The sequence below is a fragment of the Larus michahellis genome, chromosome 1, assembly GCF_964199755.1.
Source record: "Larus michahellis chromosome 1, bLarMic1.1, whole genome shotgun sequence".
NCBI classification, from domain to species: domain Eukaryota; kingdom Metazoa; phylum Chordata; class Aves; order Charadriiformes; family Laridae; genus Larus; species Larus michahellis.
The window spans coordinates 163,143,541-163,155,801 of record NC_133896.1 but is presented as its reverse complement, the minus strand read 5'-3'; the positions used below and the strand labels follow the sequence as shown (position 1 = coordinate 163,155,801).

Here is a 12,261-nt window from a genome sequence, read left to right as displayed (position 1 = left end):
CTCCAAACTAATGCATGTTCTTTTCTGTCAGGAGCCCTAAAAAATTTGCTTTGTCTGATTTTTTTTTTGATTGAAGGAACAGGAGGACTATGATCAGCCCCTTCTGTTTTAATGCATCTTCACGGCCTTTGTATCAAACCCTTGAAATCTTTTAGTGCAAAAATAATGAAGTAGAAAGCTAATGCCAGAAAGAAATGCTGAATTATGGCACTTTGAAAATGGCAAAGTATTCAGTCCCCAGCCTCTTTTCTCTCAGAATGTAATTGAAAATTGCTCTTTTCCAGGCAGAATTTTGAACACACTATGTAGAGGCAAGAGCAATAAAGCAATCTAAAATCATCAGGAGCCAGAGACAGACCATAACAAGAACAGTCTTGTTACTATTGCAGTTCCGTCTTCTCTGCTCTGAAGGCAAACATGGTCAGAAAAGTTGATCATTACCAACCAAGATGTGTATGTGGTAAAATACTTAATGAGAAAGTGTCGTCTTCTGTAAATTGATTATTTAAACACAGGGACATAGGGACTTTGTTACATAGCTATTTTATATGAAAATAAACAAAATCTTTAAAACATGCAAAATAGACAAAGAGTTCTCCTGATGAATTTTCAGAAAACTGTGAATATATCACTGCATTTACATATATTAACTTCATTAGAAAGATCTGATGAGAACAGACATGGGACAAAAATGCTCTTCTTTCTTTGAAAATCAAGACTGTAATGAGGAAGAAAATGCTGGATTCAGAAGCCATTCTCATTCCAGCAGGTAGATTGTTTTAATGACTTTTCTGAATGTCGAAGCTAGATAGATTTTGGCAATATTCTGTGAATGACATAAATAGGTAAGACTGAAGCACTCGGCTGTGTTTAATTAACAGGCAGTATATGGAAAGTGAAATTGTAGGACAGAGTTTTACTCAGGTACCCAGTAAAGGGAGATTAAGATAAAGTTTGAATGATTTTTGTTTATACTTATGCACAAAGTTCTGCAAGAAGTACTTCAGAAAAAAATGTAGTATTTACTGTTTAAAAATAAATAATCTTCTCTACTTGGAATAATTGCAATTACACTGTTACTTTTTGTTATATTCAAAATTAATGTGATAAAATTATTCTTTCAAATTGCTTAGAGAAAATAATAATCAGGAACACAACAGAATGCTCTTGTACTTCTGGTGCCAATATTGTGCTTTGCATGGTAGAATGCGCAAAATAAAATTCAGAAGAGGCTGATTAACTTGGGACACACATTTATTAGAATAAGAAGTAGAAATTCTGGAAATGACAATTTATGAATAAATATTCTACTCTTGATTCTTTTCTATGAAGGAAAAAATACAAATAAAGTTTATGACTATGTCTTCATGTCTGATGATTTTCTGAAAGATATATTGGGACACTCTGTCTTCAATACTTAGAAAAGCTGAAAGGCTATTTCAGCTTTTACAATCACAAATACTTTCTTGTAGGAATAGTCCTTTCAGATAACTCTCAGAATACGCGTGGTTCTTTTCACAAGAAACAGAATAGTTAATGAAAGAAGCTGAGCACAGATCAGAAAAAGACATGCTGGAACAAATTGCCAGATTAAACAACAACCTATCAAGAATAGGTGGCATGTCTCAGCAGCTCACAAACAGAGTATCTATGATGTTAACCAAACGTGTTAAAAGTTATGGACAACCTTGTGTGTTGAATTTGTATGTGAAATTGTAAACAGCTAAAATCATTAACTGGTGTCAAGAGATAATGATTTCGACACAAACCAAAGGGTCATCTCCAAGGAAGTACTGAGGCCCTTCCAGGATGAGGCTTATAATTGGGTTGATGCTTATGTTCCATCCCATCTAACTTTAATGGATATCAGCAGGATCATATCTGGGAATGGAGGCAAATAGCCTAAAATACGCGGGTGCAAAGCTCAGCAGCCCACCTGCAAGGCAACACAGGTCATTATGAACATATCACCTTGGTGCTCCGACTCCCCAAAGAATGCAGAATCCAGCATGAGGTCTGCTGCTTAATTCATAGTCCTCCACAGTAATGGCTATGGTTACCTCTGAGATCAGCTCTTTTTCTGACCGTGACCTCCCGTCATTCTGCTGTTAGCAGGAAATCGACGGGAGAGGTATACGGTGTGGGAGGTCCAGCTTTCACAGGAGCTAGATCTTAATGATGGATCTTTGCTCCCACTGGAAAAAAAGAATGGTTACTAACTTCACTGCTTGCAGAACTAAAAACAAAACTCATACACGTGAAAGGAAAGGAAACAGGATGATAAAGAGGACAGAAAAGAGAAAATATATTTGCTACTATCCAATTAGTCTTACAAGTGCATAAATAAGGGAGCTGGTTTGTTTATATTCCTTCATTTAAATGGGAGATGCCTGAAGTCTGAACTATAAAATACATGGATATATTAAATTCTCTTTTGCTTTGTTTTGTAATTCACTCCTGCTGTGCCACTGCTGTAAACATGCACATGGGTATCTGTACATATTGAGCCATAGGCATTTTCAAAGTTCTTCTCATGAGCCTATCCATTTTGGACTTTAATTTAGCAGCAATGTGCTGTGTTGTGCGGCCAAAGATAAGTAACCAGTTCAGAAGTGTCCTCCTCACAATAGTTTTCTGCAGGGCTTGCTAAAAGTTGTATGTCTCTTAGGAAAGCACTCTGAGGTTTTTTTTCTGTGCTCCTCTGATTCTAGTCTTGAAGTTCAGAAGCCAAAGCCAATGCTCTACAGCCACCTCCGCTGTATTTTACTGGACACATGATTTGTTGTAAATCTTACAGCTTATTTAGTTCTTTGTCCCCCGAAACTTGCTGTGAAACTTGCCCTCAGGCTCTTGTGAGAGCCACCACAGTGAGATGTCCTTATTTTCTGCCAACTTCCTTTCTTCTCATGCACCCTCTCACACAAAAATTATATGTTTCCGTATTTCATCCAGTTCTCCTATCCAAGAATTTACTGAAATCTTGGTTAGCTAAGGAAATTCCCAGCATATTGTGAATACTTTTCATACAAATGTAGAAGTATAAAAGAACACTTCCCTCTCTGTCTCTAAAACTCCCCTTCTTCCACAACTACAATGTTCATTTAATACCATAACACCCTCTTTTCATCTTTTAACCCTTTCCTAAGATACTTTTCCCCTCAATTTTATAACAGCACTGTCTCCTTATACTTGCACTTTTTCTGAGCAGCCTTCCTTGTGTCACCAGAAAGTATCTTCATGGTACCTTCTACTACTACAGGGGTATCCTCACCAACCCGGACAGTCCTGGTATCTCTAATTATACCCAGAGCTCTTTAACTCATGGCCTGCAGACCACATCAGGACAGACTAGCTCAGCACGCAGTGGAAGAGGTCAGTGGCAAGATCAATGGGTTTAAGAAAACTTGCTCAGCAGGACCTCAAGCTGAGAGCAAAAAATGACCATCCTGCATTTCCAGCACTGTTAGGTTCCGAGAACTCCAGAGAATTCCAGTTTTACACACAAAGTTACAGGTAGTCATAAACAACTCAACCAAAGCATCATGGTAAGCTGCCCGTCAAGCATCCGTAAACGAGATAGCCCAGGTGTTCCTGGCATTAGATGTAGAAGAATGAACCTGTCTCCACACACCCACTCAGACCCCACACATCGAGAGAGAACTCTTAGGGGATGTATAAGAGGTAAAGGGCATTTAGGTATCCAAAAGTAATTTTTTATATTAGTGTTTGATTAGTTTATTACTTTGATAATAGTTTCGAAATTTGGAAGAGTTAGAAAAACTTCTGGAACTCACAGACTTGTCTAGAAAAAAGGAGTATAGCAGAGAAATCTGTTTTCCGAAGCTGCTGTTCTGATTTGGCATTGATGAAAATAATTTCAAACCAATTTTCATTATGGTTATGGTAATACATACAAATAAGTATTTTTTTCAATTATTTTGAGAAGGTAAAATAACTTAAAAAAAGAAAGAATGCAATGAAAATTTACTCCCCTTTTACAACCTAAAACATCTTTTCAAGGAAGTGGGGAATTATAATAGTGAAAAGACTTACCCATTACATAAGAGAACTGCTTTATCGATCTGCACAAATTATGAGTCAGACTGATTCTGAAGACAAAACCAACACCATATATATATAGTGGCAAATTTTTAGAGAAAGAAGAAAAGAATGTTGCTGAAGTGGAAATAAGGGAATGTATGTATTAAGTACTTCCTATCACTTCAGCAGGTGTGGAACGCAGAAATACTGATATAAGTCCAGGAGAAAATGGAGGAACTAGCCACAGTTCAGCCACTGTAAAGGAAGGACAGAGTCAAATCTGTCAGCAGAATCCCACCTTTTGATTCCAACCTATTTTTTTCATTAACTACAGTGCAAAAAAGATGTGGAAAGTTTCTGAAGCCATCACACTGCTATCAGGAGCAGTGGGAATGCATCCTACTAGATACTGGGATTAGTAAAATGTTTGGTCAAGTTTCTTTTTTTACAAAGAAAAGCAAAGTATGCATGTAGGATTTATAGTTAAGTGCAACCAGTCATTCCAAGCTTGTTTTAAGGATAAGATATTTTTAAGAAGATTTGTTCATCCAAAAATGAGGTTGCCTTGGCAACTGTAACTATAGAAAGCCAGAGCAATTACTTTCACAAAATCCTTCCTAGTGCTTTCTCCTTCTTAATAGGAATGTGTAAATACCTTGTTTTAAGCTACATTTATCAGAAATATTACTTATCATTGATTCTACCCTTGAGGCATGGGAATCCAAAAGTATGTGCGTAAAGCAGGTTGAATAGTGCAAAACCGATTTGCAAACACATATTTCAATTCAAAAATGAAAGTCAGATCATGCACATTTGCTCTTGGAGGGAAGTGAAAATTTGAAAAGAACACAGCATTCTGCTTTCATATTGCAAGATCTCATTGAATAAACTGTGCTATGTATTCCTCTATCTTCAAACACAATAACAATTCACTTTTGTGAACAGCAGGCAGAAGGAATTAAGGTTGCAGTTTAATATACCTAAACTACATTCATGCAAACAGATCTACTGAATCATTGCACAGCTCTGCATCGCACACTGCGGACTTATCTGTGTGTCTGGGACAAGTTTAAGGTCTCTATTTCTCTCTTCATTACGTGGTAGACATGTACCCTGATTTCCCTGGCACAGTGTTTGAGATCCATCATTAGCGATATTTGGCACAGCTCTGCTGACCCCTAGGCTTGTCATTTAATAACTTATCCAATTTTTCTGCTGTGCTTGTTAGAGTAGATGATGTCCATTTAGGCTTGATTCGTTTCATTTCTTCCTGTGGCCTTCCTTGTCTGATAAATAATATTTCACCACAGACCTCCCTCTCAGGCCATGCTGTTCAGCTTTGGCTTACTGATGCCATAGAATACATCAGCCATAGGAATGGGTTCTTGCACTGAAATAGGGATGGAAATTCACAGTAGTTTGCAAATTGTCTCTTTTCATTCATTATCAGAAGAGTATCGTTTTCCCCAACTCTGCTTCTTGTCTGTACGAATGCTTTCCTGAGTTATAGTTGCAAACCACACACTAGGAAAGCCAGGGTGATACTGTGCAACTACAATACGTACCCTCTTTCTTTTTGTTGTCTGTGATTCTGTAACTTAAAATGTATTTACAGACCCCCGATGTTAATATTCAAACAGGGATACAAGCACCCTGTTCTGAATACCGAAAGGACTTCTCTTTTGTCAGTTAAAGTGTCATTAATAAGTTACACAATATTACAAGCGATCAAGAAGAGATATCAGTGTAGATGCCACTAGAAATGTGGGAAACCATATTTTCCATGATGCATATGAAGACTTTTTCTGCCCCTATAGTTTTGCAAGGTGCCAGAAGTCACACACATTTACTTTTGCTGCATCATCATCATCATCATCATCATCATCATCATCATCATCATCATCATCATTCCAAGCAGTCCCAATACTTTTTAAATACAACCATCCATGCCAGTCTGGCTGGGACACCAGCAGCATTTAGCGCAATGGGTATCAAATATATGCATTCAGCATCTGTTTTCTAGCAATTCCCAGGCCTACAGAGAGGTTACTGCCTGTAAATAATTAGGATAATTCATAAACTTTTACTCATCTCCAGTGATTTCACAGATACCTTGCTTCAGTGAAGTGCGTTTTCAATGTTGTAACAGCTTCAAGGCACTCAAAAATCCAACGTGATATTCACAAACTTTAATTTTCCACTAGCTTCTCGGTGATTAACAGCAAGACTACTTGAAAAAATAGCTTCATAGGATGGATGCATTGAACAAAATTATGTATCAAATCCTGAATTGTGAAGTCAAAGGAGACAGGAAAATTTAAACCAAACGAGGATCTGCTGTGATGTCTGTTTTAGGCTCAATTAAATACAGCCTTTTAGCCTGCGTTCAGTCATCCTAGCTTGTGTTCACTTTTATGTAGTTTGGCAAACTGAATAATCTGAGGTCTTTCCTCACGATACTCATGGAAAGACATATACACTGCCCCATACTCTTGATTTACCTTTTGATCAATATATTTGTTTTCTTCAATTGCTGATCTTTTAGAGTGGTCACACGAAGAAGAAGATGCTGAAGGAAGTCTTCGTAGCAAACAGCTGGTATCTTGTTGCTGGCGGTCAATAAACTGCTTCATAAAACTTTCCCTTGTGAACAGATAGAAGACATTGATGGATTAAAACCCCAGGAAGATTTAATATTTGGTTTTCTTTATGACAAGTCACAACCCATTAATGCTAAGATGGATAAACTCAGAAAAAGTTGTACTGAGCCATAGATGGATAAAAGGACAGAGTGCTGAAATAACTGATAAAACTTAAATTCATTTATTAAAGAAATACATAACTTAATTGAGAGGTGGGTGGTTTGCATGTAGTTTCAAAGAAACAAATTTCATTCCATTTAGTATTTATTTATTTATTTATTTACCAGTTAAAGTGCTAAATATCTGAAGTGCCTTTTGCAGTTTTCAGCTCTTTTGAGCTCATTAAACAGCGAGTTGTTACTTCAATGTAAATCAAATACTGATATAATCCCAAGGAAACATACTCTCTGCAAGAAATTCTTTCTTGAAGATTTCAAACATCTGTTCATATAGCTGCTTTGAATGTCGGTATTAAGGCGCTTCAGCAATTCTGTGCCTCACAATTGCCATGTTTAAAATGTAGAAGCATTTCTGTTTACAACAAATATACATTTATCTTGCTGTATTTTAAGTTTAGTAGAATTGCCCTATTTTCAGTGTAAATTGACTACGTCAAAACTAATTTTTATCTGGAGAGATAGTTCTACATAGTACAATACCTTCAGATTTAAAGATATGATTTGCTAGTGATAGTTTGAAGTCTGTTTCAGTATCTAGCGTGATCAAGTATGAGTCTAGAATATACTGGGAAAAACACAGATAGAAAGAAATACCAAAAAAGCCTAAGACTAGGAGAAGAACGCCCTCAACTGAGGGTCTGAGCCTTTGTTAAGGTGAGTTTTACAGGGCAGTGGTAACTATGTAAGTACAAAGAGGGGACAAGGTCATCACAGAATAACCGGTATTGGATGGCCTGTGTTATCCCCTCTAATGATTTGCTGCCAGTTGACCTTATCTTTAAAAAGCTACATGAGAATTGATTAGACTGCTAGTTCTCTATGTCAGCCAAGAACGTAAAATCCAAATGGGAGTGGAGAAACAACAACACACTTTTCAATCATATCGTACTTGTGTCTGTTGTGGTCAATCTAGTTGCTTTCATGAATACATTATAAGGAGTGCTAGGAATACATTATAAGGAGTATTTTTTTCTATTTTCCAAAAGTAATAATGAGGTAAAGTCAAAATGTCACATCCTTTCAACACCAATGTTAATTCTGTTTCATCTCTGATTTTCTGAACTGTCTAATCCACAAGCAAAAAAAGTTAAATATTTTGGGTGCTATGGGGCACCAGACAAGTTTACAGCATCCTAGCAAAGGAAATATTTCAATACCTTATTTTTGGGACTGTGAAATCTGAAGGGAGCTTGGAGATTTTCACCATTTGTGGCCTGTTTGGGAATTTTTCAAAGATGCGTAGACGCAATGGAAGCTTCTCCTTTGTATCTGCATTTGCTTCACTTTGCTTTAGCTATAAAAAAGGAAATGAAAAAAATGACAGAAAGGGAAATTTTGCTCTGTAACATCCCAGTCTTGTTTTTCAGAACCCAAATAATAATAGCAATAATTTAAAGAAACAGAAGATGGCAGCAAAGAACTACACAGGGTAAATTTGATACTAGTTTATTGATCTGCTTGTGCTAGCAGCTGACAAATACCTAACAATACCATGCCTTTAATTGAAAGTCATAAAATGGGAGGATTGCTAATAACTTTAATTTTAAAATACGAAGTATATTAGTGTTCTATTCAATATGCTTATTTCTATGTTTTCTTCACAGATCCCTAACACTTTATCAAGCAAATAAACACCCATGATTTCTTATTAGGCGCATCTTTCTGTATATGCTGACAGCTCTTCGACATTCAAATAGAACATAGCATTTTTAAAGGGAGCAATTTTAAAGGAATCCAGCTCTCAGAAAATGAAAATAACAGGAAAATTACATTTACATGAGTATTCTAAGTAACAACAAAAGACTCAAAAGAATCCATCCACATCAGCAATTCTGATACTGAGCTGCAGCAAATCACTAACAAATGTTGCATTTAGAAGTATCCAAAACCAGTTATTCCATGGAATATCACACATCTAAGTACAGAAAAGGCATATACATCTATCTATGTGGACAGATGATGGCTAAATCTAATGATATAAGAAAAAAAAGATATGATATGGAGATATGATTACTGAATTCTGATTACCTTATAGTGGCAATTCAATCGTGTCATTGCAACAAAATACCAAGTCAAAAAGGATCGTTGAAATTAATTTTTGCATTTATTTTTAATGGTATGTGTATTGCATACTGTGTCAATAAGCAGAGACGTAACTGAGATGATTTCAATTCTCCTTCTCTCACCTGATTGTGAGCAAGGCTTAGAAGCCCGCATTTTAAAACAGATTTTCACCATCAGCACCTGCAGGGAACACTGCTGACAGACATCAGCTATAGATTTTTACCAGGGGCAATTGCCCAGGAGGTCGAATGGAGTTTTAACTCTCATTTGCGCAGCCTAGTGAAATGCATGCTCCCACAGCATGCTATAGAGGAACAACTGCTCTGCTGCACCGTCATGCTATCCGCAACATCACCACTGCCAGCCGTAGGGCGGCTTAAGCTGAAAATCAATTCATATTCGGTTGGATCTAAGTTGTCATGTGGACTGAAAACTGTTTGAAGAGCTGCACATAAAGACTAATGATTAATGGTAAAGCACTGAGTCAGAATAGAAGGGGAATATTGCATAAATCTCTATTATGTCCAGTCCTATTTAATAGCTTCATTAATGATCCTTAAAAGGAAGAAATTACGACATTAATGAAATTCACTTGATATTAAAATATGAAGAGTTGCAAATACCACGGCAGACAAGGAAAAGGACAGATTTAGAAATAGGAGCAGGAAATAACAGACTGAAAAAATTCTAGAGCAAGAATAAGAGCATAAAATAAACAAGAACTTGTACTTCAATACAGCATCAAAAGGCCAATTTGGGCACCAATTACATTACCAGCCAAAGGCTACGTTCTCAACCCATCTCCGTTGGTTAGACATTCTATAGTTTTAGAAATGGTACAGAAGTCCACAGCTCTTCTCCATGCTGCTTTGAAGAGACCATACTTGGGTACGCGTTCACTTCTAAATACCATTTTATCAATCAGTCTCACACTGACAAGCCAAAATAGTGCAGAACAGAGCCATGAAAACCAGGGCAGAGCTACATGGGGCAAAGGAGAAAAAAGGAGAGGAAAGACAAGGTGCCCAATATTTATACTACATCTACCGTAACTGATAACAAAGTAAGGGGAGGGGAGACAATGTAGATTTATGTAAGAAATATTTGAAAACTAATTATTTCAATAATATGATAGAGTACCTCAAATATAGGAATGAGAGGATGAAATATAGGATGAAATTAAGAAAGGGAATTCTTAGGCTAAGAATAAAGATGACTACCCTCACAAGGAAATCTCTGAGTGTTCAGTGAGGTCTCTGGAGGGAAGTGCCTCATCATTCCAAAATCAGACTAGACAGAACCTTTGAAACGCCAGAGTACTGCAGAAAGAAATCCCTCACTGACAAGGAAATGAACTGGATAATCTAACAGGGCTTTTCTGCAACATCGTACTGTTGAGAAGCTTCAGGAAGGGGTAATTTTTAGAGGGAAAAAAGGTTTCCAGTTTCTCCTGGTTTGCTTTTTAATAAGAAATCATTGCATAAATATGCAGATTTTGGCATGGGCAAACAATGTCTCTTACAGCTATGAACCCCTGCTCACAGAAGTCAGTATACAGAACAGAGAGCACATGATGGACTGCAGTGCTGTCTGAAGTCTCAGCGCAGAACAAATCAGGGAGATCGTGGAAGCAGGAAACTGTACAGTTCGAAAGGCAAGCAAGGGGACAGCAATATCCCCTGTCTAAACAGGAGAATGATTCAAGATAGGCTTTAAAATAACATAAAGTCAAAGCAGTTCTACAGAATATCTCCAATTATTCATGCTGTGATAATATCACATATTGGGGAGCACGAGGCATTTAGCTTCACTGAGTTCTTCTCTATGCACTTAGGGTGTAATTGTTGCTCCACGTGACGTAAATCCTATTTTGTATTGCTGCTCAAAACCTTTACATTTCAACTTTCTTTACTGCATAACAAACACTTATATTTTTTTAAAGGTACACGATTATGTTGAAATGTGGCAGTGATGGTGCAGAGTGTTTCTAGTAACGGCTAAACCCAAAATAAAATATCAGGACATTTTGTCTATGATTTTTAGTTTTATTTACTATTATTACTATTGGCAAGGAAATGCACACTGGTCTGATTTGCTCTGCGTGGCCCTCGATCTCCAGCTCCAAAAGAGCCTACTGGGAGCATTCTGTCAGCCTGGCCTGCCTAAATTCTCTTGTGGCTGCTCGAACAGTTCCTGTAAAGCCACAGAAGGAATTTATGTCCATTTCCACGGTGCTTGAGTTTACAGGGACAGATTTGATGGCGCAATACATACAGAAAGCTGTCTGCTCTGACCCTAAACCAGAAGAAATTATCCAAATAGTACCTAAATGGCAAGGAGTGGCAAAGAGGAAATGTTAATTTGGGATTCCAATGGTAGCTTGAATAATATGTTCAGATATGGGTCCCTGAAGTCCAAGCTCTCCCTAGTCTGTAAACATAATTGTCTTAGATCAATACAAAAGACGGCTGTGAGAACGGCAGACTTATTGGTGAAGACGGCATAACCGTGTGGGGTTTTTTTGTCCTTGAAAGCCATTATGGCCATATCTCCTTTTGGGCTGGAGCAGTTTGAAGTGAATCCCCCAATCACCAGCACTTGCCGTTTGCCGGCTTAGTACATGAGCTGTGTTGGTAAGAAAACGAGATTCTTTTTGGAGGATGCAAAACCCCAAGCTCCACCTTGGTGACACGCAAATGCACTCCAGCCATTGAGACTGGTGTAAGGATCGGAACCAACAACCGGTCCGTAGAGTGGCTTCGCACCCCGTGTGTAACGGGGCACGATGCCCAGTGTGAGACCGAATCTCTTCTGAAGCAAAACCCTGCTGTGAACGTGGTGCCAGCAGAAACTGCTTCACTGTACCGATTCTCTCCCATGGTGCAGCCCAGGCATTAATGCGTGGTGATCTCATTCACGCTCCTTAATGCAGCTTCAGCCGTAAATTTCTTCGTGACTGCAAGGCTTCCTTACAAAAATAAGTGATTGCTAAAACCAGCTTTAGTGTAATTAAGATCTGGGCCCTTAAAACTGAAGAGAACCTGTCCTAAATACACACATGGAGCATGACTGGTGGTGAAACTGGGAGACAGGGGTAGAGGCAGGGGGAATAAAAGAGACAGCAGGTAATGACCAGTGAGAAAAAGGGGCAGGGTTAGCTCTTTGACGCAGATGCACCCTGGCTGTGGTCAGACAATTGTGCTGGGCTGGTCAGAAAAGCAATCACTGCCTCACTGGAGATAACAGCCTTGCCGGCAGGAAGCTGGCATCTCCCACGTAACCACACTGGTCCTATTCATAAACCATCCCACCCCTGCCAGCTACTAAAGCTCTCT

At 38.1% G+C, this 12,261-nt stretch overlaps 1 protein-coding gene across 4 annotated transcripts in view; it reads right to left on the bottom strand.

Moving 5' to 3' along the window:
* NALCN (sodium leak channel, non-selective) overlaps positions 1 to 12,261 on the bottom strand; it is a 232,194-nt gene that overhangs the window by 55,381 nt on the left and 164,552 nt on the right. For all 4 annotated transcript variants that reach the window (XM_074562155.1, XM_074562147.1, XM_074562164.1 and 1 more), the window contains 2 exons: positions 8,020 to 8,156; positions 6,543 to 6,684 (listed from right to left, as the gene is read on the bottom strand). In XM_074562155.1, coding sequence (XP_074418256.1) covers positions 6,543 to 6,684; positions 8,020 to 8,156 — 279 coding nt within the window. The remainder of the gene's footprint in view (positions 1 to 6,542; positions 6,685 to 8,019; positions 8,157 to 12,261) is intronic.